At 36.6% G+C, this 21827-nt stretch overlaps 1 protein-coding gene across 1 annotated transcript in view; it reads right to left on the bottom strand.

The window, feature by feature from the left end:
* rars1 (arginyl-tRNA synthetase 1) overlaps positions 1-21827 on the bottom strand; it is a 66067-nt gene that overhangs the window by 1585 nt on the left and 42655 nt on the right. The window contains exons 13-14 of the mRNA XM_030154794.1: positions 16108-16280; positions 9427-9674 (exon numbers count right to left, since the gene is read on the bottom strand). Coding sequence (XP_030010654.1) covers positions 9427-9674; positions 16108-16280 — 421 coding nt within the window. The remainder of the gene's footprint in view (positions 1-9426; positions 9675-16107; positions 16281-21827) is intronic.

Below are 21827 nucleotides of genomic sequence, written 5' to 3'. Positions count from 1 at the left end.
AGGAAAGGTTAAAATAGAGAAAAAAAATCATTTGGGAACTGCCACAAAAGCAGCACTGGGTCTTTACGGATTAATAATCGTCATAAGAAGTAACACGACGAATGTTTTTGACCATTTACGTCGGCACCATACAGCTATTTCATGATGCAATTTTTTTCGCAGGGTTAAAAAAAAATAAAAAATTGCAATGTCAGTTTTTTCCAGTATTGTGCAGCCCTAACTGTATCTGTGTTATCCATTTGTATTTGATTGTTCTTTTGTGAAGCACTGTGCGACTCCTTTTGTCTGTGAAAGGTGCGAGATAAATAAACTTTGCTTATTTCATATTCTCCTGCTGCAGAGATGATGAAGTATTAAATATGAAATGAATGAAACAGAGGAACAGACAAAAGGAAGAACTACAGAGGTAGATGGAGTGATGAGAAAAGGGCAAAGGTGAAAACCGGGAACAACAACAACAATAATAACAATAATAACAACCACTGAAAGGTCAGATGAGCGGACACTGTGACGTCGAATTAAAACCACCGAGCTGGACATCTGCATCTGCACGCCCATCAGGGCAAACGGCAACACGGAGCAGAAACCCAGCAGAAATGAAGGCGGTAATGAGCGGCAGAGGGTGCATTAAACAGGCGGCTCGTTAAAGGGGCGGGGACGTCGATGGGCGGAGACGGACATGAAATGAACGGCGATTTACGCAAACAAACCCATGAAAGGTCAAAAGAAAACAACTTTAACCTTCCGGTATGTGTTGTATGCTTTTAGTGTTTTTTTAATTATCGATGGTGTTTTATCTGCATGTTGTCAGTGTTTCATGTCTGGTTTTAGAACGGACTTTTATTGTGTTTTACGTATATTTTTAGTGTGAACGTACAGCTCTGATTTCTATTTTGTGTGACTTCTCCTGCTGCTTTTTCATCTCTTAGCTGTTTTTTTTTTCAGGTTAAAGGTTCAATAAATACATAAATAAAATCTGGGTGAGCAAATTATGCACACTTTGCACTTTAAGTTATAAAAGGTCATATTTATCAAACTTTGTATGACGTCAGAATTCAAAAAGTGTTCATTTTTGCCTCATTTTTACAATTCTGACTACCATGTGCCACTAAAATCAGCACATAGTAAACAATTACTACAAGAGCACCCTCCTCTGAACTGAGTAAAAAATGTGCATTAACACATTTTACAACATTTGGCCTAACACAAAAAAATAATAATGCACATTAACCAATGTTTGTGTGAATCATTAACACATTTCAGGCCATATATGGGTGCTTCTATGAAAGTGGGTTTATTTTAGTATCTGACACTTTTCCAGCTTTTTAGACCCAATAATAAAAGGTAAATGTGGACATATTTCCCCCCAGGATGGACCTAATGATGACCTCAGATAAATACAAAAAAAAGATTACACTCTTACTCTGAGTCATCCTGTAATTAATGAATTTTTAATAAATTATTGGGACCACAATTGGGACAGGAAAAACTACCTAAATGTCAGTGCATTAGGTCTGAAAACATGGCTGTAAATGGTCTTATATAGACTAGAAATAAAGACAATGTGTTAAATGTGTCGATCTTAGCGGTTTTTCTAATCCAGACATGTGGATTTGTCATGCATTTCGGTCTCATTTCAGGTTTTGTATGTAACCCTTCGTGTCCACGTGCGTTACATACAGAACTTGCCCAGTTAAACGCAAATACATTGTGACTAAATTTGCAACAGCAGCCATTTTTGTGAAACGGTCTGCCTTTCATATTTACTTCGATTCCCAAAATGTACCAGTGAGAGAATAAAAAGATATTCAAAAGAGTAGTAGCTCATAATTTTCGTGTCCTTTTGACCATGTTACATGCTAAATACATTTTATCTGAAAAATGGGTTTATTTTAGTATCGGACACTTTTCCAGCTTTTTAGACCCAATAATAAAAGAGAAATTTAGACATATTTCCCCCCAGGATGGACCTAATGATGACCTCAGATAAAAGCAAAAAAAAAAAAAAAAATTGTACTTTTACTCTGAGCCATCCTGTAATTAATGAATTTTTTAATCAATTATTGGGACCAAAATTGGGACAGGAAAAACTACCTAAATGTCAGTGCATTAGGTCTGAAAACATGGCTGTAAATGGTCTTATATAGACTAGAAATAAAGACAATGTGTTAAATGTGTCGATCTTAGCGGTTTTTCTAATCCAGACATGTGGATTTGTCATGCATTTCGGTCTCATTTCAGGTTTTGTATGTAACCCTTCGTGTCCACGTGCGTTACATACAGAACTTGCCCAGTTAAACGCAAATACATTGTGACTAAATTTGCAACAGCAGCCATTTTTGTGAAACGGTCTGCCTTTCATATTTACTTCGATTCCCAAAATGTACCAGTGAGAGAATAAAAAGATATTCAAAAGAGTAGTAGCTCATAATTTTCGTGTCCTTTTGACCATGTTACATGCTAAATACATTTTATCTGAAAAATGGGTTTATTTTAGTATCGGACACTTTTCCAGCTTTTTAGACCCAATAATAAAAGAGAAATTTAGACATATTTCCCCCCAGGATGGACCTAATGATGACCTCAGATAAAAGCAAAAAAAAAAAAAAAAAATTGTACTTTTACTCTGAGCCATCCTGTAATTAATGAATTTTTAATCAATTATTGGGACCAAAATTGGGACAGGAAAAACTACCTAAATGTCAGTGCATTAGGTCTGAAAACATGGCTGTAAATGGTCTTATATAGACTAGAAATAAAGACAATGTGTTAAATGTGTCGATCTTAGCGGTTTTTCTAATCCAGACATGTGGGTTTGTCATGCATTTCGGTCTCATTTCAGGTTTTGTATGTAACCCTTCGTGTCCACGTGCGTTACATACAGAACTTGCCCAGTTAAACGCAAATACATTGTGACTAAATTTGCAACAGCAGCCATTTTTGTGAAACGCTCTGCCTTTCATATTTACTTCGATTCCCAAAATGTACCAGTGAGAGAATAAAAAGATATTCAAAAGAGTAGTAGCTCATAATTTTCGTGTCCTTTTGACCATGTTACATGCTAAATACATTTTATCTGAAAAATGGGTTTATTTTAGTATCTGACGCTTTTCCAGCTTTTTAGACCCAATAATAAAAGAGAAATTTAGACATATTTCCCCCCAGGATGGACCTAATGATGACCTCAGATAAAAGCAAAAAAAAAAAAAAAATTGTACTTTTACTCTGAGCCATCCTGTAATTAATGAATTTTTTAATCAATTATTGGGACCAAAATTGGGACAGGAAAAACTACCTAAATGTCAGTGCATTAGGTCTGAAAACATGGCTGTAAATGGTCTTATATAGACTAGAAATAAAGACAATGTGTTAAATGTGTTGATCTTAGCGGTTTTTCTAATCCAGACATGTGGGTTTGTCATGCATTTCGGTCTCATTTCAGGTTTTGTATGTAACCCTTCGTGTCCACGTGCGTTACATACAGAACCTGCCCAGTTAAACGCAAATAAATTGTGACTAAATTTGCAACAGCAGCCATTTTTGTGAAACGCTCTGCCTTTCATATTTACTTCGATTCCCAAAATGTACCTGTGAGAGAATAAAAAGATATTCAAAAGAATAGTAGCTCATAATTTTCGTGTCCTTTTGACCGTGTTACATGTTAAATACCTTTTATCTGAAAAAGTGGGTTTATTTTAGTATCGGACACTTTTCCAGCTTTTTAGACCCAATAATAAAAGGTAAATGTGGACATATTTCCCCCCAGGATGGACCTAATGATGACCTCAGATAAATACAAAAAAAAGATTACACTCTTACTCTGAGTCATCCTGTAATTAATGAATTTTTAATAAATTATTGGGACCACAATTGGGACAGGAAAAACTACCTAAATGTCAGTGCATTAGGTCTGAAAACATGGCTGTAAATGGTCTTATATAGACTAGAAATAAAGACAATGTGTTAAATGTGTCGATCTTAGCGGTTTTTCTAATCCAGACATGTGGATTTGTCATGCATTTCGGTCTCATTTCAGGTTTTGTATGTAACCCTTCGTGTCCACGTGCGTTACATACAGAACTTGCCCAGTTAAACGCAAATACATTGTGACTAAATTTGCAACAGCAGCCATTTTTGTGAAACGGTCTGCCTTTCATATTTACTTCGATTCCCAAAATGTACCAGTGAGAGAATAAAAAGATATTCAAAAGAGTAGTAGCTCATAATTTTCGTGTCCTTTGACCATGTTACATGCTAAATACATTTTATCTGAAAAATGGGTTTATTTTAGTATCGGACACTTTTCCAGCTTTTTAGACCCAATAATAAAAGAGAAATTTAGACATATTTCCCCCCAGGATGGACCTAATGATGACCTCAGATAAAAGCAAAAAAAAAAAAAAAATTGTACTTTTACTCTGAGCCATCCTGTAATTAATGAATTTTTTAATCAATTATTGGGACCAAAATTGGGACAGGAAAAACTACCTAAATGTCAGTGCATTAGGTCTGAAAACATGGCTGTAAATGGTCTTATATAGACTAGAAATAAAGACAATGTGTTAAATGTGTCGATCTTAGCGGTTTTTCTAATCCAGACATGTGGGTTTGTCATGCATTTCGGTCTCATTTCAGGTTTTGTATGTAACCCTTCGTGTCCACGTGCGTTACATACAGAACTTGCCCAGTTAAACGCAAATACATTGTGACTAAATTTGCAACAGCAGCCATTTTTGTGAAACGGTCTGCCTTTCATATTTACTTCGATTCCCAAAATGTACCAGTGAGAGAATAAAAAGATATTCAAAAGAGTAGTAGCTCATAATTTTCGTGTCCTTTTGACCATGTTACATGCTAAATACATTTTATCTGAAAAATGGGTTTATTTTAGTATCTGACGCTTTTCCAGCTTTTTAGACCCAATAATAAAAGAGAAATTTAGACATATTTCCCCCCAGGATGGACCTAATGATGACCTCAGATAAAAGCAAAAAAAAAAAAAAAAATTGTACTTTTACTCTGAGCCATCCTGTAATGAATGAATTTTTAATAAATTATTGGGACCACAATTGGGACAGGAAAAACTACCTAAATGTCAGTGCATTAGGTCTGAAAACATGGCTGTAAATGGTCTTATATAGACTAGAAATAAAGACAATGTGTTAAATGTGTCGATCTTAGCGGTTTTTCTAATCCAGACATGTGGGTTTGTCATGCATTTCGGTCTCATTTCAGGTTTTGTATGTAACCCTTCGTGTCCACGTGCGTTACATACAGAACTTGCCCAGTTAAACGCAAATACATTGTGACTAAATTTGCAACAGCAGCCATTTTTGTGAAACGCTCTGCCTTTCATATTTACTTCGATTCCCAAAATGTACCAGTGAGAGAATAAAAAGATATTCAAAAGAGTAGTAGCTCATAATTTTCGTGTCCTTTTGACCATGTTACATGCTAAATACATTTTATCTGAAAAATGGGTTTATTTTAGTATCTGACGCTTTTCCAGCTTTTTAGACCCAATAATAAAAGAGAAATTTAGACATATTTCCCCCCAGGATGGACCTAATGATGACCTCAGATAAAAGCAAAAAAAAAAAAAAAAATTGTACTTTTACTCTGAGCCATCCTGTAATTAATGAATTTTTTAATCAATTATTGGGACCAAAATTGGGACAGGAAAAACTACCTAAATGTCAGTGCATTAGGTCTGAAAACATGGCTGTAAATGGTCTTATATAGACTAGAAATAAAGACAATGTGTTAAATGTGTTGATCTTAGCGGTTTTTCTAATCCAGACATGTGGGTTTGTCATGCATTTCGGTCTCATTTCAGGTTTTGTATGTAACCCTTCGTGTCCACGTGCGTTACATACAGAACCTGCCCAGTTAAACGCAAATAAATTGTGACTAAATTTGCAACAGCAGCCATTTTTGTGAAACGCTCTGCCTTTCATATTTACTTCGATTCCCAAAATGTACCTGTGAGAGAATAAAAAGATATTCAAAAGAATAGTAGCTCATAATTTTCGTGTCCTTTTGACCGTGTTACATGTTAAATACCTTTTATCTGAAAAAGTGGGTTTATTTTAGTATCGGACACTTTTCCAGCTTTTTAGACCCAATAATAAAAGAGAAATTTAGACATATTTCCCCCCAGGATGGACCTAATGATGACCTCAGATAAAAGCAAAAAAAATTGTACTTTTACTCTGAGCCATCCTGTAATGAATGAATTCTTAATAAATTATTGGGACCACAGTTGGGACAGGAAAAACTACCTAAATGTCAGTGCATTTGCTCTGAAAACATGGCTGTAAATGGTCTTATATAGACTAGAAATAAAGACAATGTGTTAAATGTGTCGATCTTAGCGTTTTTCTAATCCAGACGTGGGTTTTTCATGCATTTCGGTCTCATTTCAGGTTTTGTATGTAACCCTTCGTGTCCACTTGCGTTACATACAACAACCTGCCCAGTTAAACGCAAATAAATCGTGACTAAATTTGCAACAGCGGCCATTTTTGTGAAACGCTCTGCCTTTCATATTTACTTCGATTCCCAAAATGTACCTGTGAGAGAATAAAAAGATATTCAAAAGAATAGTAGCTCATAATTTTCGTGTCCTTTTGACCGTGTTACATGCTAAATGTGTTTTATCTGAAAAATAGTTTCTCTTTTATCTCAGTAAATATTTATTTTTCAAATAGACCCAAAGTGCTTCCAAACTTGCTTCCTAACATTCGTCTACATCTGGTTTGAATTTTTAGCCCCATGTCCTGTTTTTAGGACCAGTTTCATAGAAGCACCTACATAATTTTTTTTTTTTAAACCAAATTTTTATGTAGAATATTGGGGAGAAACAAAAAATTTTGGTGGTTTTTGCATCAAAAAATAAGGTTTGTTATAATTACAAATATGAGATTTAAAAAAGGGCTGAAAAATATGATAATTATTGAGCATTAGGTTTTTTGGTTTATGGCTTAAGTTGACAAAATACAAAAAAAAAAAAACAATTTAAAACAGTTCAGCACAAACTATGAAAATGTTTTGACATGACTACGGACTGTGCAGATTATGCTCTTTGAGTGGTTAGGAAGAGTTTATATATAAATCATAAGAGAGTGACTGAATAAACACAGGCCTGAATATATGACTTATTGACATCACTTTCCAATCACCTGTTTTGTTGTTTATCTCAAATCTATTTACACAAGCTCGAAGTTAAAGACATTTTCATATTTCCTTCCACTCTCTCCCTTCGTCTAAACTGTAAATCCTCTAAAAAGCAGGAATGACAGAAAATAATCACCTCCAGCTGAGAGGTTTCCGCTGTAGCCTTGCAGCGCTAACTGAGAATTAGCATAATTAAACAGGCCTCTAGCGCACCGCGGGGAGAAAACGCCAACAGACTGGAGCGAAGGGCTAACGGGCTGTGTGCGAAAAACCCTCTCGGTGTCAAACTTCTGCTAATAATCGGTCGACTCCCACTGAGAGCTGCATATTTTCTGTTTTCATCCCATTCTCGAACTTTTGACCTCGAGATCATCCGCAGCAATTAGAGAAAAGACACAAGTACGCGACGAAAGGGCTGTTTGGGATGATGAAGTTGTCCAGTGAGCTCCGAGTAAATCCTTTACCTGACTGTGTCGAAAGTAATAAAGTGTTGGTAAAGTTCAGAGCGATAGTTTTGGATCTGCACGTCATCACTGGTAAAATAACGTCAGGAATTTTTGAGGATTACCGTGTTTTTCAATGTATTACTCATTGTGGTTCTAGTCTACTTTACACTAAAGTTAAAGAGACTATATGTAGCATGTCTAATTTCAGATATTAAAGGAGTGATATTTAGCTTTTTTAAATGGAATTCTTCATTTTCCAACATTTCCCTGTGGTCTACATAAACTGTAAATGCTCTGCTTGGGTCTGAATTCGTCATTAATTCATTAACTCCACAGGTCCATCTTCAACAATATTTCTGAGTACCGTATTTTCCGGACTATAAGCCGCCATTTTTTTTCCTCCACGCTTTGACCCCTGCGGCTTATGCAACAATGCGGCTCAAATATAGATTTTTACGGGCTAACAGCCTCCAGGGGGTGCTCTAGCAGGAAGCACAAAAGCGAGACAGACAGGTGGAAGAGGTGATGAAGAGGAGAAGTTTTAAGCTTAACTTTTAACAATCATTTTGCGTGCCATGCACAAACCCTCATCATGGAAAACACACAAAGAAATGCATATGATGCAGCTTTTAAGTTAAAAGCAATTGATGCGCCTGTAAAGAAGGAAATAGAGCTGCAGCATGGAAGTGACAATGAGAGCGACAACGGAATAGAGACTGAGAAGGTGTGTGACAGAGCCTTTCTGAAGCTGTTCAACTCCAACACTGAAGACAACGACTGCAGTGGTTTCAATGAGCAGAAGGAAGATGAAGATAGAGATCAATGACTTTTCTGGGTTTTTGAACCAGCCGTGTTACAGCTGTTTCACTGCCGTGTTACAGGCACTGTTTGGAAAAAAGCAGTTAAGGTATGGAAATAAATATTTAAATAATCTGTCTGTTTACCATTTTTCTGTGTAAATATCTCATGTTACATCGTGCACACCTACGGCTTATAGTCAGGTGGGGCCTATATATGTACAAATATTTTCTTTTAAAATTTGGTGGGTGTGGCTTATATTCAGGTGTGGCTTATAGTCAGGTGCGCTCTATAGAGCGGAAAGTACGGTAAGGACACCAGAAAGGTGGTTTTGACTAGGAAAAGGAAATGTCTGTGTGGTCGCTGAAGATTTTGTGATAAAAACGAGATACGTATACTATCCCACTATAAATATCCATGAGTGTGTTAATTTTACAGGATGTTGCTGCAATAATAAAAGAAAGAGTTTGACCACAGCGTAAAAAGGAATGAGGGCAAAATATTTTAGCAGCAGAGAAAATGGTCATACATGAACATTTCTTGAAACTTATTGGATCATTTCAACTTAAGTCACTTTCACTTAACTCATTTCAACTTAAAGGAGGGATATTTTGCTTTTTTTAAATGGAATTCTGCATTTTCCAACATTTCCCTGTGGTCTCCGTAAACTGTAAATGCTCTGCTTGGGTCTGAATTCTTCATTAATTCAACTCCACAGATCCATCTTCAACCCTACTTCTGAGTAATGACACCAGAAAGGAGGTTTGGAGCACTGGCCCTTTAAATGCACATGACCCCGCCCCCTCCAGGTTGTTGGCTGTGCTGCTCTGTCCCGTTCAACCAACGACTGAACATTTTAGGTAATCGGCTCAAAGTTTGGACATATTTTCAGTTTTTACTACAACCACTGCTGCTGACAAACAATTATGTCGTACTCAGAGAAATGTTCGTCAGAAGTCTGGACCTTAAAATAACTATCTGTCTAGCAGATAAACACCCATCGTACCCGTTTGTCGGTCCTTCTCCACGCAGTAGCAGCTGTCGTAGAACTCAGTGAAGGTGGTGGCCAGTTCGTACAGGTAGTCGCACAGCGTGTGGAGCAGCAGGTCGTCCAGGATCTTCTGAAGGATCTCTGGGAAGCGCAGGATGCACTTTCCCAGTTTCCACTCCTTCTCGTGGTCCAGGAGGACTTCAGTGGTCTCTGCTGCTTTCTTCAGTGTGGCCTCGTCAATGTTCGCCAGACGAGCGATCGACCTGCAGGACGACCACGAGATGGTGAATATCACAAACCTGGCAATTTGAGCAACTTCAACATAGTTAAAACAGGTTTATTTCAGACAGAAGTGATGATTGTTAAGAGGTCATGGCTCTTACGACAAGCTAGTGCTGCATGCGATCTATAAAATCTGATGGTACGTTCCAAATATACCCACACAAGCAGAAAGTGAAGTGAATTACAATTACTCTCATTATTGTACTGTATGTTTAACCCTATAACACCAAATGTATCATATTTGATACATGAGTTTTGAAGCCCTGTACATGATCAGTGTGATATTTAAAAAAAAAAAAAAAAAAAGATGTAAACAATTAGATACACTACAAACAAAAAGTTATGGATATTTTTAGTTTTTTGGCTTTTTTTTTTTTTTTTTTTTGAGTTGGGATTCTTGCACATCGCTTTTTACTTTTTGGGTGTGAACTGAATTGAAACACATTTTTTTAAATGACCAGACATAGTTTTATTTACAAATGGCAACAATGACAAAAAAATAATAATAATAAAAAAAAAAAGAAATATCCTTAACTTTTTGTTTGTAGTGTACATGCAATACACAGATAATCCACCAGGGGGGAGGAATTCACCAGAGGCCTTTCCAGTGACACTACAAGACTGTCATTAATGAGAAAGGAGGAAGAACTTTGACAATTTTGAAAAGGAATTACCAATTTGTTAGACAACTTTGTGTTATATTATGTTTTTGTTTGTTCAAAAATAATATTTGAGCACTGAGACCCGATGGATCAAATATAATACAAAACTGAAACTCATACATGGAAATTGATATTTGAAAAAAAAAAAAATTGAGGTTCTTCAGAAGGACCAATAAAGGCTCCGGTTTCAAAGAACTGGAATGTTCTGTCAATGATTTAATGGTTCAGGCTTTACAGAGAGTGATTTGCAATCTTGGGATTGGGACCCCATGTAGGGTCACCTGGAATTCAAATGGGGTCACCTGAAATTTCTATTAATTGATAAAAAATTTAAAAACTTACAAATAAGAAATACATGTTGAGTTGACAGAGACAATCCCAATCCATAAAAGACATGACAAACTGTGAGTCTGAAACTGAAGCACTGTGGGACTGTTTATCTGTCAAATGTTCATTGTGATCGGTTTCAGATGCTGCAGCTCTTTCATAATTCACAGTTTGAGTTCTTGTTTGTTCAGTATTAATTGTCAGCCTTGTAAATCCAAGCTGGACTGACTGTACATATCCTGACCAAGGAAAATCAAATTCTCCCTTTGTGCAGTAATCTACACCTGGCTTTACTGCCTCCGTCCATAATAATATACATTATATAGACTAAATGTCGTCTAAAATTAACGTTTATTTGCAACATAGTAAAGCAAACTATTACATGATCAAAAACAAATTAATTTTAGCAAAAAAAATGTCTGTTTTGAATGTCTGGGGTCGCCAGAAATTTGTGATGTTAAAATGGGGTCATGAGACAAAAAAGGTTGGAACCACTGCTTTACAGGGTCCCTTTAGCCTATGTGTTGTATTTCTACTTTCAAATATTAATAAAATGACCTAAAATCTTAGTAGCTGGTGACCTGTGAACCCCTCTGTGGACCATTTGTACGTCCTTCTGTCCATCCTAACACCTACTTTGAACCCTCCATCGACCGAAAGCAGGAACATCAAGTCCCCCCTTCCTCTCAAACTCCACAGATGAGATCAATGTGAGTCGGGCGCTGTGCCACCCCGAATCTAACCCCCCAGGGAATCCAACAGGGAGGGAATGAACACAGCAGACTGAAGCCAGGAGGCAGTGACACGATACAGGGATAAGAGGTGAGGACAGACTGGAGCTCACCGACTGAAAACACCCCCAAGACTAATCCCTTTCCCACGAAAACCAGCGAGCCAGATCTGATACGGGTAATGAACGTATACTGGTTCAGGTGGGAGGGACTGAGAGGTAGAGGTAGAGAGAGAGGTAGAGAGAGAGAGAGAGAGAGAGAGAGAGAGATGGAGCTCAGAACTCAATTTAACTTTAGTCTAAGTGTCCTAATGTGAGCTGGTTCTGTTATCAGTGTTCTGCACTCGTTGACCTCCGTGTGAAACCCATGAAAGCAGGTATCCTCCTACCTATTTTTAAAAAGTGGCTCCAACAAACTATTTTTTTTTCCCCTAGTAGTGATTAATCAGAAAGTTACTTTAAGCAGTAAAATTAGAGCTGGGTGATTGTTAAGACCAGCAGAAAAATGGCAAGAGTTTGGGGAGTTGGGGCGGCCATGGCTCAGATGGTAGAGCGGGTCGTCCAATAACTGAAGGGTTGGCGGTTCGAATCCCGCTCTGTCCATGTGCTGTTGTGTCCTTGGGCAAGACACTTCACCCCCCTTGCCTCAAGTGCTGCTACTCACACTGGTGTATGAATGCGTGTGGATGTTTGGTGGCGGTGGGAGGGGCCATAGGCGCGAATTAGTAGCCACGCTTCTGTCAGTCTGTCCCAGGGCAGCTGTAGCTACAGATGTAGTTTACCACCACCAGAGGGAGAATGTGAGAGTGAATGAATAATGGATCCTCTGTACGTGCTTTGAGTATGCGTTCATAGAAAAGTGCTATATAAATCTAATCCATTATTATTATTACATTTTGCACTGTTGGATCTTAAGAAGGTTCTAAGCAGGGATGCAAATTATCGATTAATCCATTAATTATTAGTTGGTTGACCTTATCGATCGATTAATGATTAATTGATGAGCGGTGATTTTCCTGAGACCCAGAATTTCTCTTTCGATCGGTCTATAAGAATAAAAGCCAAATATTGTTTATGTATTTATGAAAAAAGCATGTCATATTCCTTAAGGATTGATTTATTGAACCACTGGATACAGTACAGGCAATGGCATTTATGGAGTAGAACTAAAGAAATTCAACAGAGAAATTCAATAAAATAAATGGATCTGAAAAAAGGGGTAGTTTAGGAGAAATTGGTATTTCTGACTTTGCATCATTGACACAATGGAGCCAGATTTCAGCAGAGATGCCAAGATTGCTCCACCGTGTCCCTAAAGCCATTCTAACTCATCAACACCATGATCCGGTTCAATGACCAGCTATCCAAGCCGTGACATCACAGCGCGGACAAACCGTCAGGCTTCGGACAGGACGTGGAAAAGGGCAATTAACCGACAATTAATAATTTAAATTGAGCAAATTCTTATCAATAATTAATTGACAGTCGATTAACTGTTTACATCCCTAGTTCTAAGAGTGTCAAAATGCAAAAAGAAGAAACAATTTAACTAAAATAGGCTCTTCATCAGTCCACCAATCTGACCACGTTCAAAGAGAGAAAGATTTTTAGCCTTTTCCATCAGGAGGTCATAAAAGTGTGAATACCTGACACTGAATGACATTGAATCCACATTTTTGTGCAGATTTTGTCTTTTAAAGGCTGTGGTCTTAAACTTTTGATCAGCTGATGAACAGCCTATTTCAGTTGAATTATTTTTAATCATTTTTTATTATTATTATTTAATCAAGTAATACAAACTGACACCTTTGAAGTGCAGCGTCAGATATACAGTAGATGCAATAAAATGTTATATTTATAACTAGAAAAGCACTCGGAGAGCGCAGACCTCTGCCAAGGCAGATCACCCCCCCCCCCCCCCCCCGCCCCCATCACCACTAAAATTTAATCATTTGTTCCTTGTGCCAGTATCAACATTTCCTGAAAATTTCATCCAAATCCGTCCGTAACTTTTTGAATTATCTTGCTAACAGACAAACAAACGGTCAGACAAGCTAATAAACTGCAAAGAAAACATAACCTCCGCTGTCCCTTGGCAGAGGTAATAACGTCTTAGGCATATCATCTACTCCTAATTAACATCTATATCCATATTATATATTCTTTAAATATCAAAAAACGATGCATCTTTTTCAACGTACGTCTTTAAGCCACAGTGTAGAATTTCCTTTAACCATGAGTGTGAGAGTCTGCAGCCCTGAGGGAAACATCCACACTATCAAAGTCCTATTATGCTACATTATACAACATTTATTTGGAGGAAAATCTTTAACACATTATTTAAGAAAAGAAAACCCTAAAGCAAAGTATTAGCTGGGGAGGAAGAATTAACTGGTACAGTTTTAATAGCGTCCTTTATAAATGTTCACATGACTAATGTATTAATCCATTAATACAGACCCAGTGTTACGTTTGTATCAGTTCCCATATGACTTTTTTCCTCTAAATTGCACCTTTCTTAAGTGATTTATCACCATTTATTGTAATATGATCCTCTGCGTTTTGCATTGCTTGAGTGTAACTCACGTATTTTCCTATATTTAATTCACTGACCACGTAGATGTTCATAAAAGCTCAGAATGAAGTAAACTGAACAGAAAAACAAGTGTCTCCATCCACCGTCATTTATCAGAGAACATGGGTTTTACTGGGGAATCACTGAGTCTGTTTCCATGACAATAGAAGTCCGATATCTGGGAGTAATCGGATAATTGTAATAATCAGAGCTAAGACATTTACATGCACTTAAGAAATGCAATAATCAATAAACCCTGGTTTAGTCGCTCCTGTTCATTATCGGATTTCTTTCGGAGTATGTATGTCCTAAGGATGCACCGATCTGACTTTTTCAGTTACAGTGGTGATACCCATGCTGGGGCCTTAACCAACACCGATCTGATATCATTGTTGATTGAGAACAGAGCACATGGTGGGAGGTCGCAAGTGACATCATCGTGGGTGTGTGCGTTAGTGATTACTGTTGTACATCACAACAGTATAAATCACTGGGCACCTACAATTTTGGCTGTTTTGAGTACTTTTGATTTTGCCTTTACATACTATATATACTATATAAAGAAATGTTTACTATACCCATTTTTTTCAGCACAACTTCATCTATCTCATCTGCCTATAATTTTTTCACTTTAACCTAATATGTCAACACAAAAGGCCAAAAAACGCACAAAAAATGTAAAATCCGATTTGAAAAATTTATAGAATTTATTGCATAAACAACACAAAGGTGCTTAACAAATCCTTACCTGTAATGCTAATGCAGTCTGTGGATTAGAATCCACAGATTCAACCAGTTTTTTCCATTTTGAAAAAGGACAAAAAATTATGAAGATGTTATAAAAAAAAAAAAATATATATATATATATATATATATATATATATATATATATATATATATATATATAATTTGATTGTTTGAGTGATTTAATTGGTTTTCCCCTGTAAGTCGCTTTGGAAACTAGAAGCACTCGGAGAGCGCAGACCTCCGCCAAGGCTGATCAGTGGCCCCCCCCCCGTGGGCCCCCCCACGCCAAGGAGGTTATGTTTTTGCCAGGGTTTGTTTGTCTGTCTGTTTGTCTGTCCGTTAGTGTGCAACATAACTCAAAAAAGTTATGGACAGATTTTGATGAAATTTTCTGGTCTGCGCCCCCCCACCCCCCCGTGGGCCCCCCCACCCCCCCGTGGGCCCCCCCACCCCTGATCACCACCAAAATTTTATCACTTCTTCCTTATCCCATTTCCAACAAACCCTGAAAATTTCATCAAAATCTGTCTATAACTTTTTGAGTTATGTTGCACACTAACGGACAAACAGACAAACAAACAAACCCTGGCAAAAACATAACCTTCTTGGCGGAGGTAAAAAGCGTCTGCCAAATGCATATACATATATATACATATATATATATATATATATATATATATATATATATATATATATATATATATATATATATATATTTATTTATTTATTTATTTATTTATTTATTTTTTCCTTACAACATCTTCATAATTTTTTGAAAATGCTTGCTTTTCACCCCTCCCTCGTTCTCCCTATCCCTCTTGAATTCAGCTTCAGTTTTGCACAGTTGATAAAGCTGGAGCATCATCCCCTATAGCGGCCATGTCAGCATGCATGTCCTTGGGGGCTAACCCCTTTTTCTGCAGACATTTGATAAGACCACGGTGCCACAGATGCTTCACCAAATGTCTCTGCTACCACTTTTCAAAGTCCTAAATTATTTATCCAATGTGGGTTTATCTGGAAGGAAACCATGCAATTAGTGTCAGGAGAGGTTGAATTTAATGTATGCTAAGTTTCATTGCTGTGGAATAACTCCTTCTTCGTCAGGCTATGAACTTTTCGGTCCCCCCTCGTATATATTATATGGTAACCAATATAACGCTCGCCCAGCTCATTTTCATACTTTTATTCTTGTTTGTTTGCTTTGGTTTCAAAACGTCATATCTCCGGTTATATTTGCTCTATCAACATCAAATAAAAAGTGAGAGAGTGATTGTCTTCATAATAGACTTCCGACACTACAATGTGTTGAAAATGTCATGTGATTCAGTCACAGGGCCGTGACCGCAGACCCCTAAGGGTTAAACCCTCACCTGATGCGGGTGAAGGCGTAGAGCAGGTACGCCGCCGTGTTGCCTCGGTCGTCAAGCATCTTGTCGAAGGAGAAGACATAGTCATTGATGCGGTTGTGGGACAGGTCGGCGTATTTGATGCAGCCGAAAGCAACGGATCTCTGCGCTTTAATCAGCTCATCTGGAGTCAGGACCTTCACATGGAGGGAAAATAAAAAGGCCCAGCCATCAGCACCTTCTTTCAGTGAATCTGCCACCATGTTCAACAAAACTCTTTGTTCAAACCCTTCCAATAACCTTTTTTTTTTTCTCCAAAACTCTTTGAGGCATTAAAAAGCAATTCAGATAACTCCGCCACTTTTATCAGCTTGTAATTACTGCAGGCAGTACTTCACCTTATGCCTCCGACAGTAACATGAGTGAGATGAAATTAATCCAGATAATAAATCTAATTTACCAACTTCAGGCAGAGATTAAATTGACTTATTAAGTCATAGCCTGTTCCTGAATGTGACGTGTTACTCCAGGGAGCGAGCGGCGCTGTGAGGAGGGGGTTTATAAAGGAGATTTTATGATAATTATTCAGCGGGAAAAAACAACGGGACAGGGTGAAAAGAGCGATGAGATGTGTGAAAACAAAACAAAACAAAACAAAAGCACAGCCACAGTGGAAACCATTAGAGGGAGGTTATGATGAAGAATGACTGGAAAAAAGAAAGAAAAGCAAAGAAAAACTGGGGAAATATCATGAAAAGTCACAAAATGATGAGAGAAAATAGTAATGCATGTCCATTTAACCCATCAATTACATTTTTATAGTGAGCAAACAATAAATAAAAACCACACTCTGATTTTTACGACCTTTGAAATGTTCACCGAGGCCCTGTCATTCTGAAGAAGAAAATTCCAAACAAGTAATTTACAAAGATGAATATTCCTCTAATATTTTTGTCGATGCTCTGATTAAAAATAGGACCAGTGGTTCTGTATGTCACTGGCATGTTCTACCAAGAATCAGTAACAAGTTGAATTTGTGAGGTTGTCAGGTTCTGTCTGTTAGTCATGTGGTCTGGATGCAGGAGACCAACCTCCCAATAGAAGTGGATGGTACTTTCACTGGAGGAGAACTCAACTAATTCAATCCAAGTCCATATATGACTTCATATCAGTGCTCAATAGTAACTAGATTGATGTCTCTGACCATTTCTGTTATAAACCATCAAAGTATGACCCATGTTTAACCCATAAAGACCCAGTGCTACTTTTGTGTCAGTTCCCAAATTAATTTTTCTCTTTATTTAATCTTTCTTAAGGGATTTATCACCATTTAATATAATATTATCCTTTGTGTTTTGCATTTTTTCAGACAAAATCATAGATAGATAGACAGATGCTTTATTGTCATCAGACTGAATGAATGCCTCATAGGATTATTGAATTGTATGGTATTATTGTTTTAAATCACAGGTGTCAAACATGTGGCCCAGGGGCCAAATCCGGCCTTCCAAAGGGTCCAGTCCGGCCCTTGGGATGAAGTTGTGAAATGCAAAAGCTAAGATATTAACAATCCTTTTAGTTCAAGTTTCACATTCAGACCAATTCAATCTCAAGTGGGCAGGATTCAGTAAAATATTACCATAATAACACATAAATAATGACAACTCCAAATTTTTCTCTTTGTAAATGTAAATATTTTCATGTATTTACACTAAAACAAAGTATAATTTCACAAAAAGTGTGAATAACCTGAGCATATATGATCAACCTGAAATGTCATAAGAGAAGTAAGTAGAATTTTAACAATATTCTGCATATTATTAAATGTTTAATGAATTTGTTGACACACTGTGATCTGTAAGTTATAATGTACATGTGTAAATGATAAACTGAGGCAGAATATTGTTAGAATTACACTTACTTTTTCAGTTTGTTCATGTTATTCACATCTTTTGAAAGGATAGTTTGCAGATGTGTAAAGCTTTTCATAATGTAACTTTACTTTTTTCGCTCTTAAATATAGAGAAAAGTTTGGAGTTGACATTATTTATATATTATTATGTTATTATTTTACTGATTCGGCCCACTTCAGATCAAATTTAGTTGAATGTGGCCCCTGAACTAAAATGAGTTTGACACCCCTGTTTTAAATGATGTATATTTTATCCTTTTACTGCAATGTTGTGGAAGAGCCCAACCGGGAACTAGAGTTGAGAATTAGCCCTAGCTATAAACTCTATATGCATCACATCAGCTGCAACTATGTTTGACTGCATAGTCCCTGTCAAATAAATAGAAAAATTAAAAAATATTAGCACAAGTCATCAACATGAATCAACATGAAATTCAAGGTGCTCTTCAGATCAGTGCAATGAAGCTAGACATAAAAGAGGACATATACTACACCTAAAATAGAGGTAGATAAAAACAAGTAAAAGCAGCTAAAACTAAGCTAAAAACAAGTAAAGACAGCTAAAAAAAAAAAAAAAGTATGTTATAAATTATAAGTAAAGGCACATTTTTAATATTTTAAAAATTCGTCAAAAATCTCAGTTTCTTAAAACTGTCAACAAACTTTGTAGACATTGTCCACAGGAAGCTACATAAAAAAAATAGAAATTAATCTGACCAGTAATTTCAGAGAAGATTGTTGAAATGTAGACACTTGTGACCTTGAGTTTGACCCTTCAAGGTCATTCAAGGTCAAAGGTCATGGACCCAAATGAAAGTCCATACATGACTTCCTATCAGTGCTCAATAGTAATTATATTAATATCTGTAACCATTTACATGACATAAACCATCAAAATATGGACCATTATAAGGAAAAGCACATTTTTAATATTCAAAAGATGTATTAAAAAATAAATAAATCTAAATTTCTCAAAACTATGAACAAACTTTGTAAACATGGTCCCAAGGAAGCTACATTAAAAATTCTAAATAAATCCAACCAGTAGTTTCATTCAGTTTCGTTTGCTTGAAAAAAATTGCTAATAAAGATGACGAGGACACTGATTTCAGAGTCTTCCACTAGTAAATATTTTATAAAAGTTCAGCTTTTTGATATTTGTCCAAAAACATACTGAATTTTTCTTTCATAATGTGTAAAAGTAGATGTGCTTTCTGACAACAGACGCACTGACTTCATTGAATGGGGTCATTTGTTTTTAAAACTGCAATAAATTCCACTAATGAGATGCATTTCCCAGATATACTATGGACATGTCAAAAGAATCCCCATAAAACTGGAAAAATATTGGATTAACATAATAAAATCTGACTTGTCTTAGTTGGAAAATGTTGCATTCAGAAAAAAAAAGCCTAATTCTGAATATTCTGTCATATTCCTGAAAAACAGTGGAACATTAGTGAACATGTGAATGAAATGACCGGAGTGTTTCCTGAAGTGCAGCAGTCATGGGAACAGGTAAAGGGAGAGAAACGGAAATGTAACATTGGAATAGTTTAATGGACATTTAAAGGAATGTGCGACTGGACTGTGAGAATGAAAACACTTGAATTATTATTTTTTACCATATATGAAGAAAAAAAAATAATTCAGGAGCTAATTTTCTGCACTTCCCACTCGTCTGATATCAGTGTAGCGCAGACATTTCACACCGAAAGCCAAAGTTAAAAGATCAACTTGTTTCGTTTTGCTAATTTGGTACAAATTTGACAGACCTGAACTTTAACTGAACTTTAATTACTGTTCTCTGCTGCTTTATACTTCGACTCTACTACACCATAGAGGTATAAATATTGTACTTTTTACTCCATTTCATTTATCTGACTGCTTTAATTTCAGTTCTTCATCCCTTTTCTGTGCAGTGAAAATTATAAATCTGTCTTTTTTTGTGTGTGTTTGTGATAAACTGAAACATGTATTGAGTTTAAACATCTACTTGTTGTTGAGGTAAATAAATACTTTAAAATAATGGCATCATGTCTCACATGTAGGACTGCACCATTATTGTATATATGCAGAGTTATCTTTATAATTCGAAGTTTTTCTTGTTTTCCTTTATTTTTCTTTTTTTAAGACTTTACTTCTGAATTTTCAAATAAGCATCTACATCAGCATAGGACATATGAACGAGTCCAAGGCAGAACAACACACAAACACCAAACCCCTATCTACCCACCCACCCAAAGGCTCTGAGAGAAGGAAAAATAAAAAAAAATAAAATAAAGAGAAAAGGGGTCACATAGTTAGACTGTCGTTTACCATGAAAAAAGAAAAAAATTAAATAAAGATTACAGTCTGATGCATAATGGTTGTGTTAATAGTCTGGTTTTTTTGTAAAAAGTTATATGATACTAAGGGTCACTGCAAAAATGAGGACCGAAATGAAAGAAAGAGAAGGAATGAAGAAGTCTACTGGAAGAATATGCCTTGGTTTGAATGAAATTTACAAAGGGGTTCCAAGTTCAAGAAAAATCCCTACGCTTTGTATACATTCTGTTGACCATGCTTTCTGTCCCATTCAGCCACTTGTGTTCGTTAATACAATCAACAACTGAACATTTTAGGTAATCGGCTCAAAGTTTGGACATATTTTCAGAACGGACTACAACTGCTGCTGCTGACAAACAATTATGTCGGAGAAATGTTCGTTGGAAGTCTTGACCTTATATGTGCAAATGTCATGACGTACCTAGCTATAAAACCTAACAAATTAAGCAGGAATTCAAACAGGTTGTAGAAATCCACTCGATTTTTGTCGGAATTAATATGAAGATAGTTTTGCAGCACCTGGAGGGTTCAAATTCAAACTGTATGAACTATTAGGGTCCAAATACTCAAATAAATGAACCAAAGACTAATCTCGCATTTCCACTACATGGTAACGGCTGGACTCAACTCGACCTTTTTGCGTTTCCATTACAAAAAGGACCTGGAATCTGGTACCCGATACGAGTTTTTTGGTATCACCTCCGTCGAGGTTCCAAGACTGGGGACCAGATACTAAAACATGACGTGTAAACACTGCAGAACATTGATTGGTCAGAGAGTTGTCTCTGTGACCTGCCGTTTTACAAAAAATAGGACCGATGGCCCTGTAGCTTACCGGCCAAATTAAAAGCTTTAGGAAATGTATCCAGATGCCATTTATTATCACCCAGTTCTGTGTATTTATTCTATTACAGAAATAGCCCATGTTTTGGTCATATTCCAATCAGATCTGTAAAAAATTCAAATTCCAACTTGATATCATTGATACTGATTTATTGGATCAATCCACTTCCTATCTCTTATAATGGGAAAATTTCAAAGTCGCACCAAATCCAGAATCAGATCCGGATTGAAATAATTTCAATACCTTGTGTTGACATCATCATACAGAAGCTGTATACCAAGTTTGAAGTCAATCAGAACTGGAGTTTGGGAGAAGAAGACGATTGAAATTTTTTTCCCCATAAGAGCCTGTGTTAAATTTTCCGTAAGTTCCCAGATCCAGAAGAAGATCCTGATCAGCATGTGGACATTATGTTTTGGTCATCTCCCCATCAGGGCTGGACTGTAGAAATTTACACTGGATATCATTTATATTTACTGAGTTATTGCATTGATCCACTTCCTATCTCTTATAATGGGGAAATTTTTCAAAGTTGCACCAAATCCAGAATCAGATCCGGATCCAAATAATTTCACTAACTTTTGTTGACATCATCATAAAGAAGCTGTATACCAAGTTTGAAGACAATTGGAATTGTAGTTTCGGAGAAGAAGACGATTG

Source organism: Sphaeramia orbicularis, chromosome 14, assembly GCF_902148855.1.
Source record: "Sphaeramia orbicularis chromosome 14, fSphaOr1.1, whole genome shotgun sequence".
Lineage (NCBI taxonomy): Eukaryota > Metazoa > Chordata > Actinopteri > Kurtiformes > Apogonidae > Sphaeramia > Sphaeramia orbicularis.
Note: the sequence above shows the minus strand (reverse complement) of the source record. Positions and strands in the feature narration are given on the sequence as shown.